Consider the following 20,575-nt stretch of genomic DNA (forward strand, 5'->3'; position numbering starts at 1 on the left):
GTTCCCCTCCACATTCTTCCATTCGTTAACACCTCTACAGATGCTTCCATTCTCTCTGTCTACCAATAACCCCCTTTCTTTGCACGGCTGAAATTTTGATGGTAAGAAGGCAAGGTTAGGTTGGGACTTTTTTGTTCTTCTTCCTAGTAAAAGTAACAACCACAAAAAGTGAATTGGTGCATTCTCTTGTGGTTGACATGTTTTCTCCTTGGCTTGTTGCTTCACAACTGAAAATAGGTAACATGGTACAGCTAAAGCACTTGTTCAATTTGAGATCATTTACTCCGGGGATAAATTGAGTTTTACTTCAAAAGCAAGACTCATTGAGCTTCATATTTCGTAGGAAAAAAAAAAAAAAAAAACTAGCCCACTTTAAAGAGAAAAGAAAAGGTCATTTCCTGATTTTGCTAACATCAGGAAAAAACACTATAGGACATCGTTCAATGTCAATCTCCACCCCTCACGGAGTCCACAGATCTAGCATGCCCAGGAGATCGAGGCTGTACTCTACACGAAAAAAAGTCTGAGCAACTCAGAAATAAGCCACTCTTCTCTTCAAACAAAACAGACCCTAAACTTCTGAAAAGTTTCCAAATTTCTCTTTCTCCCCCCTGCCCCTCCTTTCTCTATTTCTCCTTTTCTCCAAATAACATTCGTTCTTTGAATTTTTTGCCCACCCGTTATGTTCCAAGAAGACACAGATTTCCTTAATATGTCATGGTATCTGTTCTATTGGGAGACTGCGTGTTTGCATATACTTAGGGAAGGGACCGGACTTGACAGAGAGATAGGAATTTGGAGAATGGAGGACAGCAAGAGGGGAGGCTAGAGGGAGGATCAGGCCTTGGATCTCTTGTCTGCAATGGGCTCACATTTAGACCTCATTTATGAAGATGGCATGTGTCTTAAAACAAATGTTTCTTCCAACATTGTGTCCTTAAAGTGGACTTATTGGGTAAATGTATCATTTAAATATTTATCGAGAGCCTGCCAGGTGTGGACATGTGCAAGCCATTTATTTACTCCAGAGATATGCTGTGTTCTCAGGGTGATTACCGCGCCTTTGGGGAGACAGAGCCCTAGGTAGGTACCTAGAGTACAGGTAATAGAATCTCATGATGTTTACGGCAACCTGCTGGCAGTCAGGCAGCCCTGGGTCAGAACATCGCTCAGTACCAGTATGACCTTGAAAGAGCCTTTTGGCAGCTCTGAGATTTAGTTTTCTTTATCTGCCAGAGGGCAATAAGAGCCCTCACAGGGTAATGTACAAATTAAGTGAAACTATGAATGTAATGTGTTTGGCACACAATGAGCTCATCTCGTTAAATGCAGGTGGTGGTTGTAATCATAAAACTATTACTCTCATCCTTATCGACTAGAGATAAACGTGTGCTCTGAAACCCTACGGAGGGATAGATTTCTTCTGAAAGTCGGGGGTGGACGCTCAGAGCAGAGACAATATTTGAACAGCAACTTAAACAAACGTGTTGAATTGCCAGAGCAAGAGATGTAAGAAAAGGCATTTAATGTTGCAGCAAGGATGCTGCCTGCACAGAAACGCAGTCAGCAGAGGGATTAGCTGGCTTGGGGTTCAGAATAAACAGGGCACCTGGAGTGGAGCTGGGATCAGAGGCTGAAAATGAAGCTTAGGGGATAGCCAGTGAGGCCGTGCAAGGACTTGTGACCCAGACTCCACAGGCAAGGACAGACACTGAAAGATGTCAAACTGGAAGGGGAAGGGTGGGAAGCAACCTAGTAGAATTTGAGTGCATTTTTACTTAGCAAACCAGTGTACACATCAAAGATGTCACCACCAGGAAGCCCCACTGGAGAATGATAAATGAGATTATGTTTCCTACCCGCCGTGCACATAGAATGCCCTGAATCATCTGGTATGAATACCCATTACATTATATTGTATTCACTACTTAATTGTCCATCTGGCTCCCCCAACTGTAAGCTTCTTGGAGTCAGGGCTGATGTCTGTAGGGTGTTCGCTGCTATAACGCCAGTGCCTAGCAGCACACAGTAGCCCTCAGATGCTCGATGGGTGGCGTGCCGTAGAACAAGCCATCCTGTCTCTTCTTCTCTGTCTTTTATTGATATGGAAGGACCTTTCTCCAGCTTTGCAAAAAAATGCAGACTCGCCTCCCTTCTTTGACTGACAACAGAACTCTTTTTTTTCTATTTCATTTTTATTTTTTAACCATAATTGTACACAAATACCCTTCAAAAGTCAAATCATTTAAAAAGGCAAACAGTTCAAAGACTCAAAAATTGGAAAAACTTACTAAAAAAAAAAAAAAAAAAAAGACAACAAAGCTGCCTGCCTCCAACTTTCTCTAGAGGGCAACTACTAAAATTGTTTTAAAGTGATTTGTTTGGTGTTTGGCTCCGGATTGCATATCCCTGTGGGCTTCTCAAGGTTAAGAGCCCCGACATTTTATAACTGATTCAGTCTGTGAGGTGGGATATTCAACGATGGTTGAAAGGCAATTATCCAAATGATGACAGTTCATTGCTTAAAGCTTCTGTAGCAGTTTTCCCTGGAGCAGATCTGAAATGTCAAAGGCAATTTCCAGGAAATGTATTTTTTCAAGTTCTTTCTGAAAATGTTGCCTCTTCGCAAGACTTATCTTGCTACCTCAGAAAGGCCCTGTGCAATGGTCTTTGCAGTCCTACAGTGAGGAAAGAGGGCAGCAGGGCATGTGGGGGCAGAGACCCTGCCCTGCAAGGGTTCAGTGTCCTCAACACAGATTGCAGGTACAGGCTTGAGAAAATGCAGACCTTTCCAGGAGGCAGCCAGCTGGTCCGGACTTCTGGGCTCCACCAACTCCGAGGAAAGCAGGTCTTAAGGACCATCTAGCTTAAGGATTTTCTAGTACTTCCCCTCTCCGAGGCTCCTAGATGCCAGGAAAGTGATGCTCTTTTATTCCTCTTTATTTTTTTTTTTCTTTTTTCCCCTTTTGGTCCTGACTCCTCCACCACCCTAGCGTCTGGTCATCTTTAATTCTGCATCACTGAACATCACAAGATTATATTTCTTTTTAAATATTCCAGGATTTTCACTTGTTCACATCAGTTCTTATCCTGATTCATTGCCATGCCATGCTTTAAATTCATAGATTACCATCAGCCATTTCATAAAATGCTATGTATTTCAAAGCACCTGTACAAACAGCAAAGGGTCCATTTCTCCTTTTGAACTCATCTGCTCTTTACCATCAAAGAGAGCTATGCAACCCAGCATGTTTTCTTCTTTGCCCTGATTACCAAGAATCTCAGAAGCATACATGCTGTACATAACCGCTGAACACAGTCCTCTGCCAGGGTGTGTCCCCTCTCTTAATCCTTAACCTCTCCCTTTACATCGTGGCTCCTACCTGGTGCCTTGTCTTAATGGCTTGAGTTCCAATATACGTGTGCATTTATTTTAAGTGGTCTCAATGCCTCTTTAAAGTAGGTAGGAATAACATGTGTGTGTGCCTGTGCATGTAATGTATAGATTCATATATATGTCTATTATGTATTAATTTATGAACACACACACATATTCCCAATGCTGAAAGTCTATCTGTCTACATATTTCCCAGATCTCTTCTGCCAGCCTCTCTCTCAGCGCCTGGGGCCTCTCCAGTAGTCTATGTGGTCACACACAAATGAGGGTATCTAGCTCCTTCCCAATTAGTGAATCCCAGGAAAGGAAGTTCTCTTCTGAAAACGTGAGTTAGTGATGAAAATATAAGTGCAGATTTTATGGAGGAATCTCAGAAAAACGCATTTCTATTCTTTTCTCCAAATCCCTTCTTTTGTAATCCTGCCTTGAATTGAGTTTATTTCGATACTTTAAATCAGGGGTCAGAAAACTTTTCTGGCAAAGGGCTAAATAGTAATATTTTAGATTTTGTGGGCCATGAGATCTGTCTGGGTTGCAACTATAACTATTCAACGCTGCATTGTAATACAAACATAGCTATAATCTGCATAAACAAATGAGCATGACCCTGTTTCAATAAAACTTTATTCATAAAGTAGGTGGTGGGCTGATCTGGCCCATGACTGTAACCCTAACCCTTCCATGTCCACTGTACCTGTAGCCAATAGATCCTAAGTTCAGTGTCATCCTGACCAACTCCAATGTCCAATCTATCAAATCAGACTTTGCAAAACAGAGGGCTCTCCAGTTAATGGGACGAGATCCATCCTACATCTTTTATTGCTTGAAAATACCCTGCAGGAGTTCCCCCTTCTCTCACATACACCAAAAATTTTTTAAAAAAATATTTGTTTCTACCACAGTGTTCACCACAAGAGAACTTCAGATATATATTATAAATATATCTTCATCTACAATAGCGCTTTTCAGCCTACAGCCATATTGGGGTTTAGAAAGTGGGCCCAAACAAGAGACAAAAAAAACAAAGCTTCCTTCCAACAATCTCCAGCATCCTGATCGCTACAGTGCTATGCCTCAGTTTTCTCATCTACACAGTGGGGTTAAGACTTCACCTGCCCAAAGGGCCACAGCCTGGACAAGATGCACCCCCCCCCTTGACCCTTTCTGGGATTTAGACAGATTATTTTCCTAAACCGATGATTTCCAAATGGTTTCAGGAATTGTAGTTCCCTGAGGCACTTGTTAAAACAGAGATTGCTAGACCCCAGCGTGAGTTTCTGATCAAGTAGATCCTAGGGTGGAGCCGAAGAATTTGCAGGGCTACCAAATTCTGTTAGTGCTGGCCCAGGGACGACAATTTTGGTCCACGATAGAGACCTCACAGTCCTCTACACAGGGAAGCAATGGCTGGACAGTGGGGGACAGTCCTACAGCTGGTTCCTCTTCATTTTTTCCAAAATGCTGTTCCCTCCCAAAGGGGTGAGATATTAGACCTGTTTGCTCACCGAGTCTCAGATGCTACAGTCACACCTCAGCTGACTACAGGTTGAAAGGAGGCTAGTGGTGACTTTTGCAGGGTCATGCTAGAACATAAAGGCCAATGGGTAGCCAGGTAAGTTCTAGAGAAGGACAGGGAAACCGGGGATCGTTGAGAAGTGAGAGACAAATACACCATCAGGCAACTCCTTTGTATAAACCAACCTTCTAGAACCTTCTCTTTCCATAAACACAAAGTCAATACAAGCATTGACTGAAGGCTAATTATACATGGATCCCACAGCAAATACTGCAGGGTAGGAGGCAAGGAAGGCTGCCCTCAGGAGCTCTTAGTCTAACGGGGAGGGCAAAAGGCACACCGTATTCGCACACTTGACAGAGGTCAGAACAAGTAGTTAATAGGATACAATAGTGTGTGCATGACCATGGACTTTTCTGGAGAAAGGACAGTGGTGGGCTTGAGAGCCCTGAGCAGGCCTCCCCGGGAGACGGAAGCAGGCGGCAGGGGCAGGAAGGCTCTGAGGCAGTGGAAGGGTGAGGTCAGTGTGGCAGGAAGCAAGGCTGTGCCTGAGGGGTAAGAGAGAGCACAGGGGGCTCCTAAGCATGACTTTACCCCCATTTCTCTGCCTCAGTTTCCTGATTTGAGGAATATGGGTTTTGAGCTAACTCGCAAGTTTGCAAGTTCTGTTCCAGCCTGGAGAGACCCCAGGCCACTAAAAGGTGTATGAACATGCTGGGCCCAGCCTGCCTCTTCGTCGCCCTGCCTCTGCTTCAACCAGAAAACTCCACTTTCTTATGTGTCTGCACTCACTGCACAGTTTCGCTTCCAGAAGGGATTTGAAAGTCACTCAACAAGAAACTCTGTAAAAGCTCTTTCCATTTGTATCTCAGGTGACCAAATGAAAAAGAGAAAGCAGCCAGGAAGCACAAAGGATGGGACCACTCCATGGGCTGGGCTGGATCCCAGAGCAGCTGGGCAGCGAGGGGGGCTCAGACCCCTGGGGTGGGATGCCAGGAAGCTTGCAGGCTTGCGTGTAGAGGAGAGGCACGGGGACAGCAGATCGGGCCCACGGGCTGCTGGAGAAGCAAACGGATCTGAAAATCTCAACTGCTCAGAAGGTTCTGAGTAAAAACAAAGGGTGATTTTTTTTCCCCCTTGTCAGCCTTCCCTCTCAGGACATTGTACTGTATGCAAAACGTGTAACTGTAAGACAAACATTTTTTTCCACTGCCCTTCTCAGCCCCACGGGCCTTCAGGAAGACCTGCACTTCAAGCAAAGCCGTTTTATCAACACCCACAGCTTCCATTCCATAATCAGAAGTTTTCCACTTTCATCAAAGAGACTGAAGATAGAGGCCAAGGGAGCAAATCTGTTCTCAGTGCGTGGGGCCCGTTATAGAGACCCCGCTACTCTCTCGTCCATGTCCACCGCCGGCCACAGCCTTCTCACCAGATCAGCTAGGTACACACCCCAGAGGACACTGGCTGACTTCAGCCCCACCTCAGCTACCAGACCAAAGGAACCCGTGCACCCACTGCTTCCAAAACTAAGCCTGACTTGGGGTCCGGAGCGGGGAGGTGGTCAGCTCCCTTAACCGTGATGCAGTTACAATTCATACCACTCTAGGTAGTGCAAGAAAGCAATTTACCTCTTGATGGCTCTTCCTTCTCCAGGATCTGTGATTTTAGGGTTTCACTGGAAAAGAATATTCAGACCAATCCCTAGAGTCTGACCCAACTCCAGTGATGTTCATCTGTCTGGGACCACTGCATTTGCAGCAGGAAGAATCATCCAAGCTTGACTTTGAATACAGGGCATTTCCTTAGGAGGAGCTGGGGTTCCTGCTGGCCTTCTGAGATACGGTGCCACCAAAAATGAGCAGAAAGGCAGGGGAGGGCGGGCGCTTACAGAGGACTGGGTACTTCCGAATGAAGTTTTCAGAGCTACAGCTGGAGGCCCCAGCTCTGCAGTGATTCATATTTTAAATGGGGTGTTGAAGTAGAGACCTAACCGCAAAAGGACAACGCTGTCCCCTAGAGAATCTATTGTATCTGTCCAAATGCTCCACTCCGCCCAGGGGACCACTAGCGTGCTTGACCCAGGTGGGCCAACACCTTGGCCAAGTCCATCCCCATTCCTGGCAGGACTCTCATGTGAAATGCACAGCAGCTGTGCACACATGGGGGTAAGGAGAAGGGTATAAGGACCCCCACAAGGTGCCAAGGCCAATAGGGGGCAGGGCGGAGAGCAGATCTCAGGTTTTCAGCCTTGAAGCCCAGTGATGATTTAATGATTTAACACCGGCAGGGGGTGTGAGGGCAGGGGGGGTGGGGGGCGGTGGACAGGTATGTCTACGCACCGGGGTGACGTCATTGATCGACATATCCCACTTTGGCCGAAACAGTTTTCACATTCTCTGATCCTCAGTTTTGCGCTGGGTGGAAAGGAAATGTGAGCTGCGTCAGAGGGCAGAGGTGAGAGCGGAGGGAGGCAAGGTGTCAAGTTCTGCTAGTCCGGGCGCCCCGCGCTAGATGGTTGATCTTCAGTTGCAATAGTCACACACACACACACACACACACACACTCCTTACCCCAAGCAGAAGACACACACAACACGCGCCCCACATCACATATGCGACGCGGACATGCGCCATGCATGCAAACCACACGCCCACCGCCCCGCACGCTGCACCTGCGCCCCTCACAGAACACACCCCCACCTTCTGCTCCACTTGCTTCCCCACCCCCACCTCGATCGCCAGGCCCTTCCCCTTTCTGGGAGCGTGCTGGTGAACCCAGGTTTCTGCACGCCTGACACCCCCCCCCCCCAGTGCAGCCAGCAGGATTTTTTTTTTTTTTTTAAGATCAGTGTTTCCAGATTTCTGCTCTTTGGATTCGCCCCCACAATTCATCCTTCCGCCGGCATGCCCTCTTGGGATGAATCTCCACATTTGTGGGCTCTTCCTTCCCAGGGAGCTGGTGGCATCTCCAGTTTTCAGCATAAGCTGATACGATCAGACTGAATCCTTCGGAGTCCTTCTAGCCCCGTCCAGGGACCCCAGCTTCTCCCCCAAAGAGACATTTTCTACCGAGGTCTTCTGAGCTGCAGGCCTCGTACAGAGAATGTGCGGCTTTTCAAGCAGGAAGGCGTTTTGTGGCTGAGTCTAAGTGAAACAGAAGTTGCTTTGTACACACACACACACACACACACACACACACACACACTCCCCAGAGTAGGGAAACCGTCATTTTCTTACTCGCCCTCTGACATTAACCACCTTCTCTGTCTGCACTCAAATTCATCCCTGGCAATGAAAAATGAGCCTCTCCCCCACCCCTGCTGCCGCCTTTCGCCTCACGCCCCCAGAGAAGAGTGTCTCCGTGTGGCAGCCGATGAAGGTTTTTTTCCACGTCACATGATCCAGGATGCAGGGGGAGAATCCTTCTTGGAACAGAGATGAGCCCAGAAGTGAATCAGATGAAGAGAGATAAGGTGTGCTGCGGGAAGACTATATAAGAATGGACCCAGGGCTGCAGCAAGCACTCACCGGAGTGGCCCCTTCTCGAGACACAGCCATGCATGTGCCAGCGGGCTCCGTGGCCAGCCACCTGGGAACCACCAGTCGTGGTTATTTCTACTTCACCACCACGGCGCTGGCTCTGTGTCTTGTCTTTGCTGTGGCAACCATCATGATGTTGGTAGTTCAGAAGACGGTAAGTGGACTCCTGGTCGCCTTTCCTTTCCTATTTTTGTTCAGTTTTCCCTAGAGAGAGAGAGCCTTGAGAATAATTAATAAACTAGTAGAGAAGAGAGGGAGGAAAAAGTACCTAGATCATGCAGAAAGACGGAGAAAAGAAAACAGAAACTCAGCGCTCTGAACTAATTTAGGTTTTAAAAGAAAAGTGTGCTCGGCCATCACCTCAAAACTTTCCAGACTCACGTGGGCCAGAAGAATAGAGGGGAGCAATTAGTATTAAGATATTAAGAATACGACAATCAAAGAAGGAAGTGATAAGGAAATGTGATAACCGATTTGCACGCCTCAGGAGCATGTCTTCAAGGTCTGCCACCAGATTCCAGGGTTCTCTGTTCTCAGGTGGAACATTGCTCAGATCTCTGGGGCCTCCTCCGTTGCCAAGAGCTTTCACAACAAGGAGCTAAGTTTCAGTGCCCAGGGTGTATGAGGGAAGGAGTAAGACAGGAGGCCAGGCTTAACTCCTTAGAGCTATTTAAGCCTATAGGGCAAGTTGAAAGCTTCCTCTTGAGTCACTGTTTGGAAGAGTTTAGGATGTCAGGAGAAACCTAGAGCATGTAGGCAGAACATAGAAATGCTTTTAACACCTGTTCCCTTGGAGATTGCTCAGAATGCTAAAAGGACAAGCAATCAGACAAGCAATCATGGGTACCCACTGTAGAGGCAGACGGTCTCAGGAAATTTAGTTTGTTTGGAGGAAATGGTACAATTTGTTGCAAAAGCAGAAGAGACGAAGGAGGGCACTTCTTCATATTTTAGGAAATTGGTGTTTACAGAGAATGCGGCCAGTGTCCTTTTTTGTAGAAAATACCGTATTGATGGTATACATGGCTCATGGATTTTTTAATGAAGTAAAGTTTTTGTTAATATTGGTAATTTGAGAACTCACTCCCTCTCCATGCCCTGCCAAAGTGAGAATGTTTCTGTTTCTTCCTTCCCAGCTCCCATTTTTCGTTACAACTCTGCAGAACTTGTCCCAGTTTTCCTTCCATTGTCTTAGGTTGAATGTTTTATACCATATGGATTGCTGAAAAGAACAAAGCTTTAAAAGATTTTGGTATCTGTTTCTCAAGTGTCATCAGCTTTGAAATTTAAATGAAGCTTGGAGGCTCATATCTTCATAAAAGTGAAAGAAAAAAGAATTACTAACATTTGATTTCCATAGTGGAACTTATAAAATGCATCCTTGAATGGGCTCATCTACAGCTACTACGAGTAATACTCCTGAAAATATTCTAGGGCATTTTTTTTTTGGCGGGGGAGGGGGGTAGAGGCTAGATAATTTCTATATTTCTAATTTGAAGTAAACCAGAAGTATATCATTTTATAGCAACGGCCAAAGAAAAGAAATTGAAGTGGTCTTTAAGGTTTTTTAGTTAAATGCTGTAGCTAGAACTGCTGAGAAAGAGGGGAGGGAGGAAGGAAGGAAGGAAGAGGAGGGTGGTGGAGAAATATAAAGCCGGAGAGAGCTCTGGGAGGGTCCTTATTCAAACCCATTCTTTCCAGGAAGGAACTATAGTGGATTCTTCTGGCCCATTTTTGTATATGTGGAAAATTAGGAACAGAAAGGAGAAGGGGCTTGAACTAAGTCATCCTGAGAAAGTGATGGCATCAAGACCATGCTTGATTGTTTAATGAGAACAGCACTCCCTTGACTAATACAACCAGCCACAGAAGCACTTAGAAAGTTCGTTCCTGCGCCTCTCTCAAGAACCTTATCTTCTTCTGCATCCATTCCCTTCACTTACTCCTCATGTTAGGATATGAAAAGATTCACTTCACAAACTGTAGGGTTTGGTGGGCTATGGTTTCTTTAGTCTGGCAGATATCAGTTACTTGCTTAAAAGCTAAGGCTTGTAATACTGATCATGATATTAAGTGTTCAGTGTTTTGCACATACATCATTTCCAGTAAATTATCCAGACATTAACAACTGCAAGAGCTGAGAAGAGTTATTCCCTTGAGTTATCAAGGAAGGCTTCCTGCAAGAAGTGGGAATGCAGGCTGACTCTAGGAAAGGTAAAACTTAGATAAATGGAGAGACCCTAATAGGACCTCTGGTAAGGAAGTTAGTGGGAGAGACCCAAGAAACTTAAACTCACATCCCAATTATCAAAAAATGGAATGGGTCAATGACTACATAGCATTCTGTGTTAGGTTGGAAGGGGCAGGGATGGAGTATCATGAGAATGGTTTTACTGGCCTAAGAAGTCACAGTTCTGGGTAAGAAGCACATGAGCACAAAATTTAAAACAAGAAGTGATGGAAGGTAGCCACATAGGGTTTCCATGACTCCACAAATTAAGGAGACAGGGTGTTTAAGAAGTGGTTTAAGAACCACTTCACTGGAGATTAGAGTTCCAGACTGGCTTGAGAAATTTAAAGCAGGTGGGAAAGGCAAATCAGAGGAGAGGGGGCACTCTGGACCAATGGATAAGCATGAGAAAGTGATGGAAAAAGAGAAGACACAGAGAATGTAGAAAAACCAACAAAAATTACCTTGAGATTGGCCTAAAGACCAAAAAACTCCAAGGTCAAATTCCTTGGGAGACACAAAGAAGAAACTTGGGTTTCAATCTCAAATATTTATTGGCCATCTTCTGTGTGTGGGACATCATTCCAAGCAATGGGGATAGAGCTTGAAAAAAGCCAACAAAATTCCCGCTTTTGTGTTTCTTATAGAACTACTTGTCTAGTAATGTCTTTAGAGTCCCTGTGGTAGTTTTTCTTAATTTATATTTAAGCCAGTATATTTATTATAAAATATTATATTCATATGGTTTAAGAAAAGTAAACAGTAAACATGGGAAAAGAAACTAAAACTCAATCACACCATGCCCACCCAATCACCAATCCCTCTTCCCTGAGATGACCACCATGAACAGACTCTCCCACGTCCTTCCAGAAATAAGTGTGCCTGCAAATAGATAGCATAACATGCTGTTCTATTAGACTCATAATTTTGCACCTTGCTGTATTGAGGTGACAGTGTATCTTGGAGACCCTTGCATGACAATGCATGAAAGTTTGTCTCATTCTTTGGGAGGGTCAGAAAGTATTCTGTTATACGACTGCTTCATAACTTATTTTGTCTGTGCCTAATGAAGGATACTTCTATTTTTCTCTAGAATTTTTACCCACTGTGCATATCTGCAAGTATATCTGTAGAAAGAATTCCTAGTGAGGGGAATAGAATGTGTATTTTTCACCTCAGTAAATATTGTCAATACAAGAGATTGTACCAATATACTCTCGAGTCAGCAAAAGTCCTACCAACAAAGAGACACCTCTTCATGACCATATGGAAAAACAGAAAACTGACCTGTTATTAAGTAAGCCCAAGAGAGTACATGTATATGCATCAGGATGCAACTTCCCACGATTTGTACAGCAAAGCAAATGAAAAATAATGAAATGTGGCTTATCTTGTCCAGAAAGGAGGGGTTATACAAGGAGATAGGCTGCAAAGCTGGTGGTAGAGGCATAATTTCAAGAGGCTCTAAGGTCTTCAGTCTACGAGCCAATTCTATAAACCTAGGGACTGGGTTTATCAGTCCCTGAAAAGATTTGTTTACATTCCAAAATGTTAGAGCAAGAGTTCAGGATCATTAGGTTTTTAAGAAGACCCTTTCTAGAAAGAGAAAGCAGCTGCCTCCTTTCCCTTTGTAAGTAAAGAAAATGCCTTTAAAAACAAAAGAAAACAAACATATCTTTCCAGTGCCACTCTACATCCCCATCCAAAGCGGACTGAGCGTTCGGTTAGGCATAGAGATTGTTGGTGGCAGTGATATGGATTTGGGGTTTGCTTTGACCTTCAAAGACAATGTAGGGGTGAGTTGAAATGCCCCATGATGCTTCTTTCTACCCACACTACTCTCTACAGAGCATTCCATTTATCAATTAAAAAAAGAAGAAGAAGAAAAGAAAACAACAGAAAGTTTTCTCAGGGGCAAGCCTTTTGCTAGGGTCAGAAGGGAGGACCCACATGGACAGAGCAGGACCGCCGTTTTCTGACGATTCTCAAAGTAAGGCCCAAATACCCAAGAGTTTAAGTTCAGGGCAGAATGGCACAGAATGCCATCAGTGGGAGCGGGAGGAAGAATTTCTTCTTGGGACAAGGACGGGGCTTGCAGAAGAGCTAGAACAGAATCTGAGCCTCCTCCAAGAATTAGGATGTCTTACGCCTGAAGTTTTATTTTGAAAATTTTGAAACCAATAGAAAACAGGATGGTAAACACCCATATAACCTTTCACCTAAATTGACTGGGTTAACATTTGCTCTGTTTGTGCTCTTCTTATGTGAATGACAGTAAGGTGCAGATGGCGTGGCCTTTTACCTACACCTGTCTCAGCACTCATCTCCTCTTTACTGCAAGGCCATTATCACTGCCAGGGAGTCAATGTCAGTTCAGCAGTTCCATCTAATAATAATGCATAGTCCATATATCAATGCCCCCTACTTGTCCAAAAATATCGTCTACAGCTGTTGTGCCGTGCCTTGATTGGGGATCCTGAATTCACCCTCCAGTCACACACCGCATTTGGTTATGTCATTTTCAAGCTATTTAATAGGTGGTCCTGGGAGCTTGTTGGAAATGCAGAAACCCACGCCCAAATCTAGACCAAATGAATAAAAATCTGCCCTTTAATAAATTCCCTGGGTGACTCCTATGCACACTAAAGATTAAGAAGCAATCATTTAGCAATTTCCTCTGCCCTTTGTTGTTTGTTTCTCAGGACGTTGACTTTTTCAAAGGGTCAGGGTCAGTGTGCTTATAAAATTGGCCAAGTTTTGGATTTGGCTTCATATTCATTATGATTATATTCAGATGAAACTTTTTGGGGCAAGAATAGTACATAGGTAATGTTACATACTACTATAGCACACCTAGGGGCGTATGTCAATTTATCCCATTATTGGTGATGATATATGGTTACTTGATTAAGGTGGTGACTGCTGGTGAACACTTTTGTCTTTCTTACTAATAAGTAATTTCTGGGGTAGTACTTAAAAGACATATAAATATCTTCCATTCCACAGTTTGGGCACGATCCTTGTCTGAATCGGGGAATGAGCCAAGCGTCGGAGAATGATGATTGCCAAAGCCTGTCATTCTTTCTGCATTTATTAACTGCTATTCTTCAGTAGAGAAGAGCTCTCTGTAGGAAGGAGAGTGGCAGGTAGAGCTGGGGCAGGGCTTTCCAGGTGAGGCAGAAGAGTGAGCAGAGGCACAGCCCAGAAGCAGGCAAATCCAAGTGTCAGGAGAGGAGTGGCAGGGCCAGAGCAGAAGTCAGCCCAGACTGCACATGGGAAGAGCAGGAAGCAGAGATAGCTGGCAAGAAGCGCTGATAGAGGTAGGTAAGAGAGTAGGATGCTATGTCCATCAGGAGAGTAAGAAGAAGATTTCTTAAACCTATGTATGAGCCCAGCCTGTAGCCAACACCCACTCCCAATTCCTTGAGGGAAGGAAGACCTCAGGTGTTCTGATGGCCTAATTAGTAATGTCTTTAAGCCCTTGCCACTCATAGTGTGGTGCATAGCCCAGCAGCATTGGCATCATCTAAAAGTTTATTAGAAATGAAAAACCTGGAGGGTCCATCCTAGACCTATTGAACCAGAGTCAGCATTTTAACAAGATCCCTAGTGGGAAAAGCACACTGCTTTAAGCCACTCTGTTCTAGTTTCCTCCTGGATTAACCATACCAAAACCAAGGCAGCAAAAAAAAAAAAAAAAAAAAAAAAGTCTTCTCTTGAGGATTTTCTATGACCTCCACCTACTGACTCATCAAGTCACAGGAGAATTTTCTGCCCCAGCTCCATCCTGCCCTACTCGAGCAAGGCAGCGTAGCATGGCATTGAAGAGCATTGCCTTCCAATTCAACACATTTGATGTGAATCTTTTCCCTGCTATCCACCATTTGTAGGACCTTCTGAAATTTCCAAGGCTTCATCAGTCACAAACTCCTGGGGTAAAGACCAAGTGAAATGATGCATGGAAAGCATTTATCCCTGGAGGACTAAGCAGCCTCATGGAGGGCTTCCTCATGCTAGCTTGAAAGTAAGGGAAATGGTCCTGGCCCCTAATCTCCATGACCCACCTTACAAGACAATATGAAGCCAGCAAAGAAGGGGATATGTAATCGCCCTGGCATATTCTAAATGTTGGTTGCCTTGGGCCATTTTCAGTTTCAAAGGACATTTGGATCCAGAGCACACTTGGTATCTGATTGCTTCTGCACAGCCTTGCTCTGTAAAAGAAATGAGCTTTTCAAGTTATTAGGGGCAAATTAAGCACATCATCAGGATCAACCAAAATAGCTATCATTTCGAGCACTTTTCAGTACTTTATATACAGTATCTTGTTGTGTCTGCAACAAGCCAGTGGAGGGAAGGATAATTAGCCCTCTAATTACAGTGACAAAAAGGAAGAGGAAAACAGAGTCCTGGGCAGGGAACATGATTGCAACTGAGTCATTCCACCTGGGAACAAGTAGGTTAAATGTGAGGGTTCCTCCCTCCATCCACAGAAACACTGTTGGAAATACCCATCAGACACCTGGAGTCTGAAACAAAAGAGTTACAGTGAAGGAAGCATATCTGGTTGTTAACCATGGAGATGAAGTTTCCTGAGCTACTTAGTGGCAGCTGAGAATGACAGCCTGGGAGGGTCCATTAGCTTCCGTCTGTGTCTAATCTATGTGCCACTGACCACAAAGCCAAGTCATTGAGCAAGATGGTCCACATTTCCCCAGCCGGGACCCAGATCCCCAGGCAAGATTTGGGAGAGAATGGTAGGACTGAGAAGCACCTTTAGAAAGAGCAGTTGATGGATAGCACTACATAGTGCCTCGGGCATAAAGAACTCCCAGCAAACTGTAAAAGTCACCATCTCTTTACACCCTGCCCCTCTACCTCCAAATGCAAGGATTGTTAAAGGGAGGGGAGAATGAGCATCACCAACCTTGGCCTTCTGAAGCTAGTGTCTCTCTTGGGGCAGTGGAAAGACCACCAGAGAATCTGAATCCAAGATCTGCCACTGACTCATGAATATCTCAAGTTCCTCTTCTGTTAAATTAGCCTGATGGACTGAATGATGTCTAGGTCCCTCTCTGGCTCTGCTTCCCTGATCTTTTCTACCAGAGGCAGCCAGAGGAGCTCTGGCAAACTTCATCCCAGGAGCTCTCTAAAACAGGAATAATCGCATTTATGTCTTGGATGCCCTGGGCCCCTGTAGTAAGATACATTGTTTCTGACATGCTCCCGCCTAAAGTTGGGAAACCAGGAAGCCCTCCAATAACCAACAGAAGCCTCCTCTGACCCCCATATAAATGAGGTCCCCCTCCCAGATATTATCTCTTACAACCTTGCCACGTACACAAAGTGTGTTCCGTGGGCCAGGGGCCTCAGTGACACCTGACAGCTTGTCAGAAATACGGACTCTCAGGCTCCAGCCAAACCAGCTGAATCAGAATTTGCGCTCTAACCGCCACCCCGGGTGATCTGCGTATATGCGTGAAGTTTGAGAAAGGTCACCTTGAACGGCTCTCTTCCTTTGTTGTCCTTGTCTCAACTTGCAATTCAATTCTTATATTTATTTGTATATCTTAAATGACGGCTTTAATGACTAAGCCATAAAATCCACAGGGTGTCTTCCGTGACTAACATAGTTCCTGGCACACACCAGACCAGGTGCTCATTTGACAGGTGCTGAATGTCTGACTTCCTGGTATTTCCGGGATGGCTCATGGAGCCTGGGATGCTCCCAGTGCTTCTACTGTGCCAGCCTCCTCTCACTCTCTCCGGACCCTTTCCTGGGGGTTCGACGAATTCAACCATCTTAGCACCACGTTTAAACATAGATGCTTTTCTTCGTCCATTTGCACATCGCACTAATTGATGATCATACTCGGTAGTAAGCTTGCTGCTCATTAGATTTCGAAACGCTCTTCACAGTCTCACAGAGGCAACACGGAGGGGAATTTGGTGATGTCAGGTTTTCCTATGAACTGCAGGCACAGTTGAGAGACCACAAATGCACGGTGTTACTACTGAGGTTAAGAGCTTTCAGCTAAAGCAATAAAAATCATAGACTATTAGAGCCGAGAGGGAAGGAGCGTCCAAGTCAAGTTCACTTCTTTTGCCCTGAAAAACTGAAGGCCAAAAAGTTAATACTGACTTCTACCATCTGCACGGCAGGGGTATGCCAAGGCTTTGCCTTCGGGAGACTTCCTCGGTTCATTACAACACACTTAGGCTGGAGGAGGGATCCACTTATCAGAAAATGAGCCATCAGGGGAAGGCAAAGGACAGAGCCCCCAGGGAAATGGTGGAATATAAGGGGAACTCCAGATGGTCCTGGGTGTTCAGACAGAACTCTGAGGAAGTAAGATGTGCACAGATGCTAACTCCTTGCTCTGGATGTGGGAGTGATTTTCATTCACATCAGTGTCACACCCTCTCTAGGTCTTTATTAGTATTTCAGTCCAGTGAATTACACATGACCCCAACCTAGACAAGTCAAAAGAGAAATAAGATACTTTATTCCATATTGGCAAGACACCTGAGGTGCAGTTTCATGGCTGAGCTGGGGAGAAGGGGAGGGAGGCTAGGGTTGAGGACGTCCGTGTTTGAGGGATTTGTGAGGGTGAAGAAGTGTGCCCATATGCTTCTATCGCCTTCTTGCTCAGAGCACCGCAACAAGACCTCCCTATCAGTCCCTCCAGTCCCCAGCCCAGGAAACCCCCCTTCAAAGACAATCTACTTCTATCAACCCCTTACATATCTGTATAAATATCTCTCTATATATTTATGTTTATTATAAAATAAATAATATGAAATATAATGTGAATTTATAAATATATAACATTCCTTTGTGATTATTTATGTTATATAGTTATAAATATTTGGATATTATAATCATATATAAATTTGTAATAAGGTCCTGACGGCAGAGACCCGATTTCATTATTTACTATTGCGTCACAACGCTTGGCCTATAAACATTCGATTAATTCAGAATTTCCAACCACAGGAAAGGGAGAGATGTACCTTCCCAGGTATGTTTTCAGCATATTTTCACTGTTTGATGAATCAAATACGGAAAAAAACCCACATATATTTATATATCACAGTTGCTTGTTCTTTCGTTGACCGAAGGGGGGAAAATATCAAATGTGGAAGCAAAAACAAAAAGGCCTGGACAGGGCGATGAGTTTCAGATTCCGGTCCCCAGAGCCGCCAGAAACTTTTCCTTTCACCCTGCTCGGCCCCCTAGTTCATCACCTGTAAAATGTGGATAGTAACCCTCAGACTGCGTTTCCGATAGGCAAGTTATTGAGCAAATGAACAAGAAAGCCCTGTGTAAACTGGGTCAGCGAATTCATTTTTTTTTTTTTTAAGAGTCAAATGGACCACATCTTCCTTATCCATTCGTCCATTGAAGGGCATCTTGGTTCTTTCCATAGTTTGGCGACCGTGGCCATTGCTGCTATAAACATTAGGGTGGTCCATATACACTATGGAGTATTATGCCTCCATCAGAAAGGATGAATACCCAACTTTTGTAGCAACATGGACGGGACTGGAGGAGATTATGCTGAGTGAAATAAGTCAAGCAGAGAGAGTCAATTATCATATGGTTTCACTTATTTGTGGAGCATAACAAATAGCATGGAGGACAAGGGGAGTTAGAGAGGAGAAGGGAGTTGAGGGAAATTGGAAGGGGAGGTGAACCATGAGAGACTATGGACTCTGAAAAACAATCTGAGGGGTTTGAAGTGGCGGGGGGTGGCTGGGAGGTTGGGGTGCCAGGTGGTGGGTATTATAGAGGGCACGTATTGCATGGAGCACTGGGTGTGGTGAAAAAATAATGAATACTGTTTTTCTGAAAATAAATAAATAAATTTAATTAAAAAAAATTAAAAAATTTAAAAAACAAAAAAGAGTCAAATGGAACATGAATTCTAAATTGCATCGCACTTGGAGGGCAACCAAAATGGAAAAGAAAGAGATGAATCCTTTCCACTGGATGATGATCTCACGCTGCCTCTTTTTTCCTTTCTTCTCTTCCAGGACTCCATTCCCAACCCACCAGGAAAATTCCCCCTTAAAGGAGGTAAGACCTTGGAATTGGGAGTAGATGTATATTAAATCATCCATATGACATCATAGTGGACTAACCCCCAGAAGCATCCTAGCAGTGCCCAGCAGAAAAGCCAATGGAGGCAAAGGTGAAGGCTGCTCAGAGCTGAGCTGGTGTAACTGCGTTCATCCCAACAGCCTTCGTACGGTACCCTGGTGCGCACAGCTCTCTGGTTAATGAAAATTCCACCTGTGCCTAGGCCATCGCATGGACATGGACAGGCATGCAAGGGAGAGTTGTGTTACGAGCTTGAGATCTGGAGTCAGGCAAATGTGGGTATGCATCTTGGATCTCCGTCCTGCCTCGGAACCTCAGTTTTTTAATCTATAAAATGGGAATAATACTACCTACTACCTACCTCATGAAGAAATTGGAGAAGGCAAGCAGATCTCATCCATAAATTGCTTGGTATGGCCACTGGCATATTGTAATCATTAAGTAACATGTAGTATCCAAAAGCCTTAATGAAGGTGAGATTGTAAAAACAGATTTCCCCCTCACCTTTTCTACCATTGCACACACTAGTTAACGCTTTGTCTCTATGAGGCCCAGAGGGGATAAGCAGAGGTAGCTTAACACTGAGGGTAACACCAGAGATCATCTGGTGAATGTTTTCCTCACGCAGAAAAGGAACAATAAGAGCCAGTAGAGTGTCATGTCCAAGGTCATATGGAGCCAAAGCCAGAACCCAGATGTCCCCATCTCTTAGCCAAAGTTGGATTTTTTTCCACCCCAGAACATGAACCCATCTCTGCCTTATAACCTTTAGAACTTAGATAGCATCACAGCTGGATAACCGGACAGCTCAGAGAAAAAAGTCAAAAAGAAAGGGTGGGATATGGTGGGCACCCCGCTAGAGACACCAGGGCATCTGTGGGACACAGGGTCTGAACACAGCCCTGCATACCAACAGCCTCCCACAGGGAGTTTTCTTCAGGAGGCCTTTCCTGCTATCTATCACACAGACATTTAGCCAGTAGAAGCAAAAGCCACAAACACACAAGCATTCTGGATCTTTCAAGGAAGACTAATAACTACAGCCTTGTAAAAATAGGCTATAACCTTGGCTGGAGTTACTTCACAATGACCTCAATTCCCATAATGCCTCTGTGGTATAGCGTAACCCTAGTCTTTGAAAACCAGCAGGCACAGCTGTGGGTCCATGCAACTTTATTTCTAGAATGAGGCGAGAGGCTGGCTGTGACGCACAGAGCAGACGGAGTCTGAGAGCCCTGTTTAGGGAACAGCACAGGTTTGGGAGTCAGAACGTGTAACGCACGTTCTCATGGAGCTTTGCAAAACATCCTGGCACACTGAGTCACTGTCATTTTTCCTTCTCCACCCCCACTATCCCACCACCACATACCCCCCCAGATCTTCCAAGTTAAGACCAGAACTTCTCATGTCTTGAGAGAGAGAAGAGAGAGAGAGAGGCAGTCTTTAACAGGAACACGATTCAATGACCAGGGTAGTTTTGATGAGGCAATAGGACCCCAGAGAGTCTGGATCTCCGTTCCTGTACCTGCAGAGTCCGTCCTTCACAGGTGGCCAAGCACAGAGACTCCGACTGCCGGTCTGGCCCTATGCTGGTGTTCACCAGCCCAGGGCGAAATAGGAAAAAGAAGAAGGTAGCCCCTTCTTTCCATAGCCAACAACTATTTTAATATAAGGGGTGCTCTTTTCCTCTGAGAGTACATCCTTCCTTTCTGAAAGCATAGAACTGTCCTTTCTTTTACAACATGAAGCTGGAACAGATGCAAATTAAGTTCACTTGCTTTTTGTC

At 44.8% G+C, this 20,575-nt stretch overlaps 1 protein-coding gene and 1 long non-coding RNA gene across 5 annotated transcripts in view; one reads left to right on the forward strand and one right to left on the reverse strand.

Moving 5' to 3' along the window:
* Positions 1-1,520: 1,520 nt before the first annotated feature.
* Positions 1,521-10,373, reverse strand: LOC131812580 (uncharacterized). 4 transcript variants are annotated; one of them, XR_009346403.1, is made up of 5 exons: positions 9,307-10,373; positions 8,444-9,198; positions 7,256-7,352; positions 6,545-6,860; positions 1,521-2,903 (listed from the first exon to the last, which is right to left on the reverse strand). It is a non-coding gene; the product is annotated as an uncharacterized LOC131812580 (long non-coding RNA). The 4 variants fall into 4 exon arrangements; XR_009346404.1 differs by lacking the exon at positions 1,521-2,903 and having other exon boundaries at positions 2,936-6,860; positions 8,444-8,659; positions 8,926-9,198; XR_009346405.1 differs by lacking the exon at positions 1,521-2,903 and adding an exon at positions 2,936-5,971.
* TNFSF8 (TNF superfamily member 8) overlaps positions 8,129-20,575 on the forward strand; it is a 28,045-nt gene continuing 15,598 nt past the window's right edge. The window contains exons 1-2 of the mRNA XM_059142294.1: positions 8,129-8,609; positions 18,723-18,765. Coding sequence (XP_058998277.1) covers positions 8,415-8,609; positions 18,723-18,765 — 238 coding nt within the window. The 5' untranslated portion in view covers positions 8,129-8,414. The remainder of the gene's footprint in view (positions 8,610-18,722; positions 18,766-20,575) is intronic.

This window comes from Mustela lutreola, chromosome 12 (assembly GCF_030435805.1).
Source record: "Mustela lutreola isolate mMusLut2 chromosome 12, mMusLut2.pri, whole genome shotgun sequence".
NCBI lineage: Eukaryota > Metazoa > Chordata > Mammalia > Carnivora > Mustelidae > Mustela > Mustela lutreola.